At 42.6% G+C, this 14,486-nt stretch overlaps 1 protein-coding gene across 1 annotated transcript; it reads right to left on the reverse strand.

The window, feature by feature from the left end:
• Positions 1-1,332: 1,332 nt before the first annotated feature.
• Positions 1,333-6,255, reverse strand: Ddit4l (DNA damage inducible transcript 4 like). The gene is made up of 3 exons (XM_021158796.2): positions 6,083-6,255; positions 5,693-5,834; positions 1,333-3,998 (listed from the first exon to the last, which is right to left on the reverse strand). The coding sequence occupies exons 2-3, from the start codon at positions 5,781-5,783 to the stop codon at positions 3,508-3,510; spliced, it is 582 nt and encodes a 193-aa protein (XP_021014455.1). The 5' UTR covers positions 5,784-5,834; positions 6,083-6,255; the 3' UTR covers positions 1,333-3,507.
• Between the last annotated feature and the right edge of the window lie 8,231 nt (positions 6,256-14,486).

Below are 14,486 nucleotides of genomic sequence, written 5' to 3' on the forward strand. Positions count from 1 at the left end.
CACACATCACTAACACACATACCACTAACAGACACCACTAATATACACTGCCAACACACACACACCACCAACACATATATACACCACCAAGACATGAACACACCACACACACACTACACACATATCACAGATAAACACCCCCCCCCCACACACACACCACATACCAACATACACCACACACACACACACACACACACACACACACATACCCACCAACAACACACACCCTTCCTCCTCCAACATACACACATACCACACACCAATACACACATACAACACACACACACACATATATACCCACCACTACCACACACCCTTCCTCCTTCAACACACAAGCATACCACACACACATACCACACACCAACAAATACACACAACCAATACACACACACACACACAGCACTAACACCCACCCACCCACCAACAACACACACCCTTCCTCCTCCAACACACTTACATACCACACACATACCATACACCAACACACACACACATAGCATCACACACACACACACGCATACAAACAACACCCACACACCCTACTACCACCAGCACACACATTCACAGACAACACACACCAACACACACACACTAATAATACTCTACCACCACCACATACACCCCAAGACCCCCACACTCCCACCCCCACACTCACCCTACACTCACTGGTTTAATCTCTTACATTAAAAAAATAATCACTAAGTGATCAAATCAAGTGGCCAGGCTTGGTGGCAAGCAGCTTTACCCCGTGCCACCATGCCATCTCATCTGTGCCACCATGCCATCTCACTGGCCTATGGACAGGTTTTAAAGTCTGAGCCAATCCCTGCTACCAATGCGTCTTGCCAACAGTTTCCTCATTGTTTCTACCCGATTTGAAACCACACTAAGCATTTGCTTTTGGAGTCCTGCACCAAGCACAGGAGCAGTGGAGTCTTTGTCTAGCAAGCTTGAAGCTATAGTTTCAATCCAAAGCATAAACTAAGACTATACCTTTTCAAATTTCTTTTCAAATCTCTTTTCAAAGCAAATGTTTCTGGCCCTGTCTATGCCGTCTTCTCTGTGTGTAATATTGTTAGCTTATCTTTCAAGTGTTTGAGGTTATACCACAAGAAATCTGAGGGAATGAACATTAATTTGAAGAGATAGAAAAGGTATGTGAAAAATTAAATTTTAATTGAATAATAGGGGAGTTAGGAAGGTCTGTCATTTAATAGATTAAGAAAATTGAATATGTATGCTGGTCATATAATTAGTTATATATTTGAAACTATACAAAAAGTCTTCATACAATAAGTTTTTATGTTTGTTTTAAACAAGGCAGTTGTCATTGGTGCTCAGATCATTAATATCTTCCTATAGAAAATATAAGAAATATTGAAAATTATGAGAAAGATGCATTCTTTATTGAGGTATAAGTATTCAAAATAAGTGTAACACATTATCTTTCTCCAAATACAGTCAAGACTCTTCTAGGGTGATCATGACACAAATGCAGAAAAAACAAAGAGGTCAAGGGAATTAAAAATATATAATATTTTATTGTAAAAAATTGACTTTAACAGGATTGTTATTGCAAGAGCCTCCTTCAGCCATTACTATTTTGCGAGTCAAATGGGCAGGAGAACCAGAGAACTGCTAACAGGTAAAAGATCTATGCCCATGCCTGAGAAGCCTCACCATCCTCCCCGGCATGACTCAAAACAGCTACAGAAACACAGCGACCTTCAGAACCTGGGCATCTGCAAGCCTACAGATCAATAGGGAATTGCCTACTGGCCCAGTCTTGTGAAGGCTGGCTCCATGGTACTTCCCCAAGTATCCATGGAGAACACTTTGTTAGAAGACCTGCTCATTGGAACAGTGATGTCTTAGGTCACCCATAGGACCAGTAACTATCAGGCTTGTTTGTGTAAGGTCAGGATGAAGACATTTGTCCCAGCCAAGCTGAGGTATACAAACTCATACTGAAGGCCTAGGCAGGTGACCCGAAAATGTTACTTTCCACGACCCAAGGAAGAAAAGACCTTGCTGAATAGAACAGAGTTACGTGGAAGGTAAATTGTCTCATGGCCATAAAACCCGAGAAACATCTAGTTACTTAAAATGAAGCAAAAGCTAAGCAAAAGAGGCATTTGCTGTTTCCTAGGAATGGGCTGTGATATGGTGGATGGAGCTGGGTATGTGCAGTGATTGTCTTAAGTTATCATAGGACTTTCATATGTAGTCTGTGGTAGCAACAACATCTCAGAGTCAAATCAGGCTCTGCCAATATAAGCACATTGATAACTAAAAAGAAGTGTGAAGTTAAGGAAAGGTGATCCAGTTCCTAGAAAAGACCAGAGATGAGCTAACTGCATGAGGTGAGACACTTCACTGGAGAGGAAGCATCTTGGTGGCACAAAGCAGCAATGTGACCTAGTGGATCTGAAAGGGACGGGATCTGAGATTACCCTTTTCCATCTTTAGAGATGGGTAATCAATATTTGCTCAGTCAAATCAACTATATGCAAAAAGCCAGTCATTTCTTTTTTTTTTTTTATCTACTCAAAGACAATATAAAAAATGATAACATTCAGCAGTTGGTAACTAGGAAAACCAAGATGACACAAAACTACAAAGGCACTGAAAGCCATCATGTAATCATTGCAGTAAGAGGCACACTTCTCGTGTCTCCTGGGCACGGGTGTGGGGAGACCACCAGGCAGGGAAGCCATGCTCTTGTCACTGTGATGTTTATTCGCTCTATGTAAGGTGATGCTTTAATCCAGCGGATCGATTTAACTGTACCCTCTTGTGTAAAAGCTCTTCAAATTCAGGGAGGAAGCTGCTAGTGCAGATCTCTATATGTTTTGATGGGGCTGTACATCATCTTGTAAGGTCCTGTCATCGAGAAGATGGCTCTCAGAGAGGGAGGGAGGGGAGGAGAGAGAGAGAGAGACAGAGAGACAGACAGAGAGACAGAGAGACAGAGAGAGACAGAGACAGACACACAGAGAGACAGAGACACAGAGACAAAGAGACACAGATATATATATAGACACATACACACACACACAAGAGAGAGAGAGAGAGAGAGAGAGAGAGAGAGAGAGAGAGAGAGAGAGAGAGAGAGAGAGAGAGAGAGAGGCGGGTACAATAACAGCAAGCCCTGGGCACATGAAAGTCAAATTAGGCAAAGTGGATCTTGCTCTGTTGCTAAGACTACCTGCTAAATATGAGACCAAATATAAAATTAAAGGAGATTGCTTCTTTTTCCTCCTTATTTAATTCTATTCCATATGGACACATATGTGGGCAATTTGCTCTCTTGAATTATGTCTTAAAAGCTGGACAAAAAAAAAATCAGCCTTTAAAGTGGGTTGCTATGGGTGAGACACACAGAAGGAAAAGGGCCTAAATCTGGGATTTCCTGGTGAGGGCAAGCAGGCAAACTACAAATGACTGGCTGGATAGCTTCAGAGGTTTATTATCCACTCATTAGGGGCCTTTAATTGTTTTTCCTCCTTAGCACTCTTCAATGACTGTCGTTCCAATCAGGGAGTACAGTTTTTTCTTCACAAGTCGAAATCCTGAGCTGAGAATCAGAGTTCGCCTAAAGCTCGAGGAGAAGCGACCTCTGCTGAAGAAGAAGTCCTTGAGGCTGGTCCACGGGCAGCTCTCCTGCTTAAACACAAGCGTGAGCTCAAAGGTTGGCACCACGCTAGCATCACACACAATCCTATCCAGCTTTTTACATACGTTTTCAATCTCCAAGTTCACGTGCATAACACAACCCCGAAGGCCGCAGGGCTCCGTGGACGAGAGCCGCAGGACATCTTGAGCAATTCTCTGGGTCAGTTTCTCAGGGACCAAGACCTTAGAGCAACCAAGTTTGGTTTGCTTTGATCTGGACAGACAGTTCTCCAACATTTTAACCAAATTCTGGCATGTTGTCTCTTCAAATACCACCTCGTTGAGGTTGGGCTCAGGGACAACATAATCCCAGTAGTCGAAATCTGAAAGAAATGAAAGTTTTAGTGAATAGAGAAGCAAGGTGTACAAGGTCTTACTGGCATAGTAAGACTGGCCACTTCTAGCTTCGTATCTACCTGCTTTTGATACTGCTTTTTTTCATCTCAATTTCGCTGTTAACCATGTAGGTAATAGAACAGGCCTTCTAACCTTTCAGGACTGAAAGCTCATCTATGCCCTAAAGACTCTGATAAACATAATGAATAGGTTAAAACAACCCTCTTTTACATTTTCTTCTCTACCCGTAGTCTTGAGGGTTATGTGGCAAAAATCTGTCCACGGTCATCCAATATTACTAGTGATTTCCTTTCTCCCTTGCTCTCTCTGTAGGGTTTTCCAAGTTTATTTTAGTTTTTTCACAAGAGACCATGCAGAACATCTGGAATAAAAATCATCACTATTGCTTAACAAAGGGACTGTTGGCGTGCAGAATGGTTTCAAGCGCTGTAAAGTGAGCCTGTCCCAATGCTAATGATCTACCAGCCTCTTAGTTTTCGTTAGAAGTCCTTACTAAGATGGCCTGAAGGTCCGGTGTTAGCTTTGACCTGTTTGATTCAAGTTTGCTCGCAGGGGAGAGAGGACTTTTGAGGTTCCTGGGTTTATTTATAACCGGGCTGGGTCGGTTTTTCTTAGCTGAGCAAAACAAAACAGTCCCAGGAAAACAAAGTTAGGTTTACTCAGAGGAAAAAAGATAGCTCTGCATTTGGTCACCTACCTTCCAAATTAATCCTACTACTTGGCCGAGTGCCACGCCACACTGCAGCCACAAGCCTGCCTCTCCTCTCCTGGTTTTCTATGTCATTAGCTCACTTAGAGGGCACTGCTTGGTTTTTGTTTTTTTGTTTTATTTTTTTTAATTCCAACAAATAGATTCCAAATCATATCTGTATTTTTATCCACATTGAAGACAGACAATTTTAGAGTTATAATATTATCTTATAGATGAAGAAGATCTAAAGAGCTTAAGCCACGTAATATATGCTCGCACCACTCTTCGATAGTTGAATAATCTGTCAGATTAGAAATTGACATTTTAAGTTGCAAATGATGATTTCTGTAGAACCAGGGCTGTTCAAGTTTTCTTCTGACATTAAGACTGGCACAGTGGGTGCATTTTGTAATAGAATCTTACTTAGCAACGAAAAGGAACTCACTGAGGAGGTAAGTGTGTAACTCCACAACATCACACGGTGGGAAAGCAAACCGAACTGAGAGGAGCATATACATCTACTATTTAACATTCTAAAAGCAAAACTAACGTGGTAACAAAATGCTGAAGGATGGTCTTCTGGAGACGGGAAAGAGAAGGATTAGGTGGCAAACAGAAAAGGGAGAATTTGGGGTGGGGGGACGTGGTGGTGCTGGCTACACAAGTAAGCGCGTGTCTTTAAACACACCTAGCCTGTACACTTAATGTTCCAACCATGAGATAGGGAATTTCATCCCCAAGAGCCTCTTAGCAGACTGGAACAATGCATTATTCCCCTTACGTTTGTTTTTGGTGGGCAGACAATGCAAAGGAAGTTTAGAAAGAGATCTCAGATGGGTTTCACAGTCCTCTGTTGTCTCTAGGAGGAGATGAAGTCTCGCGCACTCAGGCAGGGACGCTTACACTAGAGAGGGCCCCCCCCCCCCGCAACCTTCGGATAGGAAAGAGGTGGACAGCTCAGAGACTCACCACTTAGCAGACTCCCAGGGTGATAGCCACCGTCCAGCAACTCTGAAATGCTGGCCGGGTTCTTACTGCTCAAACTGCCCGTTGCAACCATGGTCAACGGCTCTGTTTCCCTCGCGGAGCAGAACGGATCTTTCCCTAGGCGCTGGGAGGAAAAAGTGAGAAGTTTGCAAAAGCACGCAAGAAGTGCACAGGCTCCTCAGAGTCCCGGCATCGCTAGGGTGAACTAGCCCGGGCACTGCCCTTCCAAAGGGAGGGACCAGCCTTAGCAACTCAAGTTGACAAAGCCCTAGGAGCGGAGGCGCCAACTAAAGCCAACAGGCTGGAAGTAGCTGGAAAGTCAGCACAACTGGGAAGCGACCCTGCCTTATCCCGCCTCCTCCGGTCGCTCACCTGCCGGATTTCACCAGACGCTGAAGGGTAAACCAAGGCAGGCGGCGCCCCTCAGTAGTCCGAAGCTCGGACAGTGGTCCCCTGCACAATCCTGCAGCGAGCCGAAGGCTGCGGGCCACCGCGCCCACCAGCACAGGCTGCACCCGGCCGCTCCGCCTCCCAAACGGAGAGCGCTTTATAGGTCCCGCCTCTCCTCCTGGCCGGCACGCCCACCTGCGCCACTCGCCGGGGCCCGTGCCCCGGCCCGCCCCTGCAGGGTCAGGTCACCTTTCAGTTCCTGCCCAGGCAGGGGCCCAGGCAAGCCCCTGGGAGTTGAGGACCAGCCTCGCCTTGGGCGGACACCTGCTGCTTCCTGGGTAGGCCACTGGTCACCCTCCTAAGAAGCGTCTCCCTTCGGCCACTAACCTAGATTCTTTGGCGTGAGCCCCTGCCCACAGCTTGCCTGCTTCCAGGCTCAGACTGCTCAGGTTTTGGCTATGGAACTTTTCAAGCAGCTAGAAGCTCCAGGTCCTGTTAGCCATGACCCAAAACTTTGCTGTGTCATTCTGAATAAGTATTTGGCTTAGTTGACACTGGTGTTCTGTGAGCATCCTTTATGCCCATGTTCTGACTCTAACCCATCAGCTCCAGTCCGCACCCAGTCTCCCCGCAGGTGGTCGGGATGTGGTAAGGGCTCTCTAGCTTCAGCTGCACTCAGGAATCAATGGGGCATCTTTGGGGATACTACATCTGTGACTAAACCGTTTTTCTCCGCGGCCAGGGCGAGCCTGGCCCTGTTCTAAGACCTGGCTTCGAAAGGCGCAGAACTTGAATTGAAGAGGGCCAGTGCCAAGAAACTAAACAAAACCACTAACAGGATCTCAGTTGCCTGCTCCAGCCGCAGGATAGTTAGGAGCAATTGCCGTTCCCAGAAGCAAAAGTTCCCGGTGGGCTTGTTTTGGAAGAAGTTTAAGCTTTAGTGGTCTTTAAATGGCTTGTGGGGCATGAGAATAAAGAAATGTTCTGCTAGGATAAGCTCTGCGACTCTTTTGGGGGAGTCTTGAGCAAGAGGGAACAGAGGGTCTGGCACACCACTAAAAGCAAGATGCCAAACGTTTTCTTCTAACTTTACTAAGCCACCCTTCCTGCTGCCCTGCGCCAGTGGCACAGGGTTTGCAATGGGTGGGCATTCCCAGCGAGGTTGCTGAGGTTGCGGAGATTGTCGAGGTGGACCAGAAAACGAAGAAACCGAGATACTTGGGGTGGGGGTGAGCCTCATTCAAGGCCAGGTTCCAGCACCACTCTCGCACACTTTGGGTCCCCACGTGCAAGGAAGGACCTGCAGGTTAGGGCCTTGAGAAGTAGGATCCGCTGTCCAGGCTAAAAACTCTCAGAAGGAAAAAACAACAACAAAAGTGGTAGAGAGTGTGATAAACAGATCAGTGGGAGGACACTTGCAGGCAGAGCAACAGAAACTAAAGCCAGCTTGAAGGTCCATTTTTAACTCTCCCGAAGCAGCTGCACCGCTCAAGGTCAGGCAGGCTCAGGCACGGGATGCTGATAGGCTGGGGAAAGCAGATTTCCACTTCTATTTTTAATAACAAAAGTGGAAAACAAGCAATCCCATTTAAGCCGGTTAGAATGGGTCCTTTAGCTGCTTCAGAGCCGCTGGTCCTTATCTAGTCAGCCTTGTTAATGACAGCTGCGTCCTCCCTGCTTCAAGGAATGTTATTAGTGTTATGATAGTAAGTGATCAGAATGGACGCGGGTGAAATAGAGAAGATGCACCATTTCCACTCGGGTGTTTAGGCATAATTCATACTTCCACAGGGACAAAGTTATGGAAAGTTCTAGAATGTGGTATTTACTTTTGGCTCACCTAGCTACAATTTTATATCACTCTCTGGGCTTTTATCTCAGAAGGCAATTTACCCATATGCAAAACTTTCAAATAAGAGCATTCCTTTTGACAGAACGAGTGATGCTATCAGGAATCTTAGGGCAGGAGGAATCAGGAGGTGTAGAGCATATACCTGTAGTAACCGACAGATTGTCTTTCTTAAAGTTCACCTAAAATGATTTCAAGCCACATGCTCTCACCAACTTCCATCTTTGCATCTAAGTAGATGACTTAAGAAAATGGAATATTTTAAGGATTCAAACAGAATCAAGAAAACCCAAGACCACAGTATTTTTTTTTTGATTATAAATGCTACACTCAAGTTTCTAAAAATGTTGTGGATGTAGTTCATGACTAACAGAAAGCTCATCCTACTGATGTATCTCAGATATTTATCAAAATGCAGTATGTTTTACTACACCTCTAATTCCGTAAATGTATCTGTGATGGCGCTTGAAATAAGAACTGTGTATGAATAGAACTAATTGATTGAATAACTTGCTTGCCTGTCACACTTCATTATATGATAACAAATTATCAAAACCGAAGTAAGACCTTTCATTTTAAGGCAAGCTTACTGTCTTATCTCTATGATTTACTCATCTGACATTCAAAAAGAAAAATAGCAATATTAAATGGCAACTGTAACTGATGTGTCTGCAAACAGTGAAGTTCTGGGCTCCCTTGTGTAACTGTGGCATTCGTAACGTCATTACTTGCATAAAGCACACTTACACAAAGATGCTTTAATATACGGCTGAGGAAATGCTGGCACCTGGTGCCTCATGACTTGGAGTGCTTATTACATTTTGCCAGCCAATTTTCTCATTTTATCCAATATAAGCCATTGCTCCTGAATGTTTGTGAAGACATTCAGTGTGCTGCTGCGTTCCTTTCATAATCTAACACCCACAGAGAGTACCCAGGCTCCCTAATCTCTACTTTATTTCTGAACAAGCTCATGGGGCTGTTTGCCAGGACTGAAGGACAAACTCCTTCAACTGATGCTAAATATTGTGTCTTCCGTATAAACAATGTGAAAGTTATAAATATACACATCTCTGATTTCTGTTCATTGTGGTAAATTTGTAACTGCTGAGATCAAATTCCTGAGACATCCCAGGGGATGAAGGATCTATTTTGGCTCACAGTTTTAGGGGAGATAGTCCATGATGATAGGTTTAGGCATAGTGGCAGGAACACCGGAAAGCTGGATATGATGTCTGCAGTCAGGAAGTGTTAGCAGACAGGAAGTGGAGCTGGGCTATCCAACCTCAAGGCCCACCTCCAGTGATCCACTTCCTGCAATGAAGTGCCTCCCCTAGAAGGTTCCACACACTTCCAAAGCAGTGCTATTATCTGGGGAGAAGTGTTGAAATAACATGAATTTATGGAATGTCTCAAAGGCTCAGTGAGGGACATTACCATTATTGCTGTCCTACTTGTTCTAAAACTCTAGTTCTACAGTTCCACTGAAGTGTGCTTAGAGTAGAAGAAAATTTATGGTCTTCACTGTTTGCAAGATGTCTGGAAACTATTTGCCACTGAATAAGAAATTAAAAAAATATTAGAATACAACTCACCATTGTGTAGGCAACCAGGTAGGAGACCTGATGTTATATAAGAAAATTATACACTATAAAGTACTGGTATGGTATGATGACTCTGAGGGTAAAGACCCTTGCTGTCAAGTGAGAAGACTTGAGTGTAATCCCTAAGACCTACACAGTATAAAAGGGTAACCCACCCACACAAGCTGTCCTCTGATGCCCATTCGTGCACCATGGTATCCAGTATACCAATGCAATAAAGATTAAAAATTCCCATGGTGATACACAGTTACCTGTGTTAACTTTTATTAATTCAAGAAACATTTTATAGAAATAAATGAAATTTATAGACTATTAAAATTATTGATTGTAGAATTCTATTTTTAATGTTTTTCCTTTTATTGATATCAATCTAGATATCATTCATTTTTTTCATTTGTCTTTGAAAAAGCTCCAACCAGTAATATTTCCTTTAAATGGCTCTGCATGCAGTATGAGTTATTGAATATTGTGATATTCACATTAGGTAAGTTAACATGAAGTTTTACCTGGTATAAAACCAAACAAGGCCCAATATAAATACACAATACCTGCTGTTAAAAGCTGTATCTTTCAGTAGCAGAAGGCAGTGCAACTTCAAACTTAATCAGAAAAGCTGTTACCATAGTGATTTGTCTCTCAAAATAGTTGTATGGTTTTATTCTGGTCATAAACAATGACACATATTATCTCTAAATAAAAAAATGTGAAGTGTTTAATTACGTGCATACAAGATCTGTGTTCCCTTATTGAACTATGGAAGGGTTTACAATTCAGGTGACTAGTATCAGACAGTGTCAAGATGGAGCACAGAGGAGGTCACATATTTTTCTAGGGATGCATCTTAAAACTGTTCAAAGTCTCCAATTTGAGAAGACCCTTGTCATATACACTTTCCCTGGAATTCTACATAGGTAGATAGTCTTACAAGCCCATGTAGATATCCATCCTTCAACAACACCCCTCCATGGACCACTCCAGTGCCCTAATCTAGTGAGTCCTCTTAGGTCTTAGGCCCTTTACATCCTGTCCCACCAAAACTACACACTATTTCATGACACAAATCTGTGGGTTGCTGTAGAAGAGGATTGAACCTAAGAACTTAGCCAAAGTGTTGAGTAGATACAGGGTTCTGTTGGGTGGTCCATGTGGCATTCTGCAGCTGTAAAACACAGTGAGTTAAGCCATGGAGTGACTCCTTGATGTACATCCATCTCAGGGTGTAGAAGTTAGGTGCATGGGCTGTGGAGCCCACCTGCCTGGGTTTGTATTCCAGAGAAGGTATTTGATAGCTTGGTAAATATGAATAATGAACTGGATATTTCTGTTGGAACAGTTTACTTTTTAAGATGAGAATTAAAATAAGTTTTCCTATTAGAGTTATAGGGATTCAGGTAATGAGACTATAACTCACTGTATAAATTTCAGCCATGATTACAGTGACAAAATTTACTGTACCTTTGAAAAAAAATCCCTCCAGTGTTCTGGTGACATTCTTATGAAAACATTGCTGGGAGGATGTTTGTATGAACTCAAGAGTATGTGTACAAGTTTTATCATTTGTGCACAGGAATTCATTTGATGATCAATATTCAATAAGTTCTGAGTATTAATTACAGGAGACATTGAAAATACAACAGAATGCCAGGTAAATATTGTTTCTATTCCAGGAGAATTATGGTTAGATAAGCAGCAGATATACAAGATTATCATTGCATTGGTTCACTCTGTTGTTTCTGTGACAGAATACCTAAGGTTCGGTAACTTATCAGAGCAGAGATTTGTCTTCTACAGTGCTGAATTCTAGGAAATCCAAAGTCAGTGAGGGCCAAGTCTGGGAAGGACCTCTCTTGTGTTGTTCTGTGGAGAAGGCAGAAGAACAGAAGAACATTCATGAGAGAGGATGAAAGGGAGAGGGGATGGAAAAGTTGCGGGCAAGCGGGGAAGAAAGGAGGAGGAGAGGACACGGAAGAGGGAGAGTGGCTATTCTTCGTTAGGGGCTCAGTTGTGTGGTAACTAATCCCCTCCTGTGATAACTCATAAGGATTGAACCCTCATGACCACGCCTCCCCTTCAAAGGCCTGATGCTCAGCGCTTTCTGCACTGGGGGATTAATTCTCCACACGATGAATTCTGGGGACATATTCAAATTGCAGAAACATGAGGCTCTCAGAGGTGGTATGGGTAATGCAAGAGCGCTGACACATACATGCTAATGTATTTTTTGAAGGATATTCTGTGGCCCTATTACACACTGTGTGGTTCATGGGCACTGCTTAGAAAAATTTCAAGTAGCACATAGTCTCAGGCCTCCTCCTACAACCACTGAAGCAGAACCTGCTTTGAGACAAGATCCCAGACGATAGCCAAAGTTTAGGAAGTGGGTGGTTTCAGTTGAAAAGGAATGATGAAACCATTAAAGCTATTTATGATTCATAAGACAATTTCCAGGCCAGTTAATAAAAACATTATAAAGCATGTAGTATATGAAAATGCATCCTGCAGGTAGGGTAGATCAACTCCTGCCCAGTCATATGTTTGTTGAGCCTCTGTTATTTTAGTCAGATATAATGGCTTTATTGGATCTAAACTATCTTGTGTGATTCTTAGCAATTGTGCTCGGCTCATAAAACTGCACACAGCTCTGCGAGGTAGACTGCTTGTCAGAAAGGACCATATTATATAAAAATTAAGTCCTATTTTTAATAAACCTGAGGCACTATAACATCCTGAGTTATGTTCCAACTCAATGATATAGAAAGCTACAAGGCAATGCCTGAAGAGACTTACATTGGAAAATGTGTTTAAAGGGTCTGTGGCAAGTTGTAAAGCCAATTAGGAAGAAACAAATTAATACAGAAAGATATACACATTTTATTACTTCTGAATTTACTAGAGCGGGTAAATACCATTACATATGCACATATTTCTTCTGCTGTAATTATATTTTACGAAATATCTTCTAAAGTGTTTGGGATTTGAAATATGCTTCTGTCCAGGACTGTTTTATGGGAGATATAGACTGTGGTGGCGGAGATAAATCACATAGGCCGAAGCTGCCTGCTAGATGTTAATGGGGCTCTAAGCATACTGAAGACATTTGGTTATATAACATTATTGATGTTTCTGAGCTGACCAATAATTGGTACCGAGGAAATTAACTTATGGGATTGCATAAGTACTGCTCAGTTGGCTCAGGCATCTGTATGCTAAAACTTTATGAGGCAGAGCTCATTTGAGCGAGTATGAGCCGCTCATCCTAACGACTTGACTTTAGACTAACTCAGTCAGGTCTTTGGATTCCAGCTCTGCTGTAAGTAGGAATTGTGACATTAGCTTAAGTCCTTTGTGCTGCAGTTTATTTGTCCTGGGAAAGATGAAGTGGCACAATATGTGCTGTGAAGCTGGTGCTGACCAATGCACTCAAAGGTGCTTGTTCTAAATACACCCAGTGGTGTGAGTTAGCTCGCATGAATGCTTACAATTCTACTGAAGCAAAGGATCCAACAAAGCCTAGGGAGACCTTAGGAATGTAGCCGATTGCTTGGTTTGAAAGGTATTCTTATTTCTGAGGATCCATAGAACAGCAGCAGTTCTCAGGTGTGATGGGGTGTTGAGGATAAGGGTGGTGAACAGTTAGTTCATCTGTAGCCTTTGGGTGGCTAATGACTGGAGCAAAGTCTCATCCCTGCTGGACTCCCGAGCCCTCAGTATTGCCAGGACTTGGAGTCCCGGTTGAACACTGGCTTCATCTGGTGCAGTAAGGCTATTAATGGGGAAGGAGGGGTGGCATCTAATTTACATATTCCTTGGCCAAACAAAAACCATGCATCAGAAAGTAAGTAGCAAATAAGAAAAGCAGTAACATCGCTTCATTGCTCGACCATCTGTGACCTAAGATTGATAGTGTTCACATCTGTTCACATCTGTTCACAGCCATAACCCTATGGAAAACATACAGCAAATAGCTTAGTTTTAACCAGTGCCTATGCTTTAAAGCTGCTTTCTCAGACGTTCTACTTAAAAAAAATCTAGAGTCAATTAAAGGTTGCTTATAAATTATAACCTTTTTATTTTGTCTTTTGTTGAAAAATCTGTTGCCTAAAAAGAAATAGTATATGAAATGTTTCTCTAAAAGTGTTTTTAATGGTCACTGTGAAAAATCCATAAATCAGAAATTCTTTTGTATTTTCTTCATCAGGGAACTATTTTACAGAGACACTAAAGAGGCACAAACCTACCTGTACCTATAAATGTGGAACCTAGGAAGTATTACGGTAAAATGCCTTCAGCAATGATTTTTATATTTTTATATGCATGCTGCTCAGAGGAATGTAGAAAATGCAAAATGTCGTAACAGAATTAGCAAATAAGTTGACTTTAAACCCATTGAGTGGCCGATTTTCAAGATGCAAGGTAGAAAAGGAAATAATACTGTCACATGACTAAAACCTACATACCTTCTCTCCTGTGCTGTGCACTACTAGGAAGAATTTACTATTGTGTTATACAGTAAATAATAGAATCTACTAAATTCACATTTACTAGTTTTCATGAGTCTTTCTTACGCATGGAAATATAAGCACATATTAATGCATATGCATTTCCATTTTTATTATTTTTAGGGCATATGCATATGTACATGTTAATAGATTAAGTTCATGAATGTGCTAGTGTGTTGGGTGTTTGTGTGTGTGTGTGTGTGTGTGTGTGACTGTCTGTCTGTCTGTCTTTTTGTGTGCATGTGAGCATGCACGCACAGGTGGAGACCAGAGGTCAACCTTAGATGTCATTGTCCAGTCATGGTCCACCCTGTTGCTTTTGAGTCAGGGTCTCTTGATGCCTGGGGCTTGCTAATTAGGTTAGGCTGGCTAGTTACTGAATCCCAGGGATTGGCTTGTCCCAATACCTCATGCTATTTTTCTTAACTGAGTGT

This window comes from Mus caroli, unplaced genomic scaffold (genome assembly GCF_978045245.1).
Source record: "Mus caroli unplaced genomic scaffold, Mus_caroli_1 scaffold_3, whole genome shotgun sequence".
In the NCBI taxonomy this organism is placed as follows: domain Eukaryota; kingdom Metazoa; phylum Chordata; class Mammalia; order Rodentia; family Muridae; genus Mus; species Mus caroli.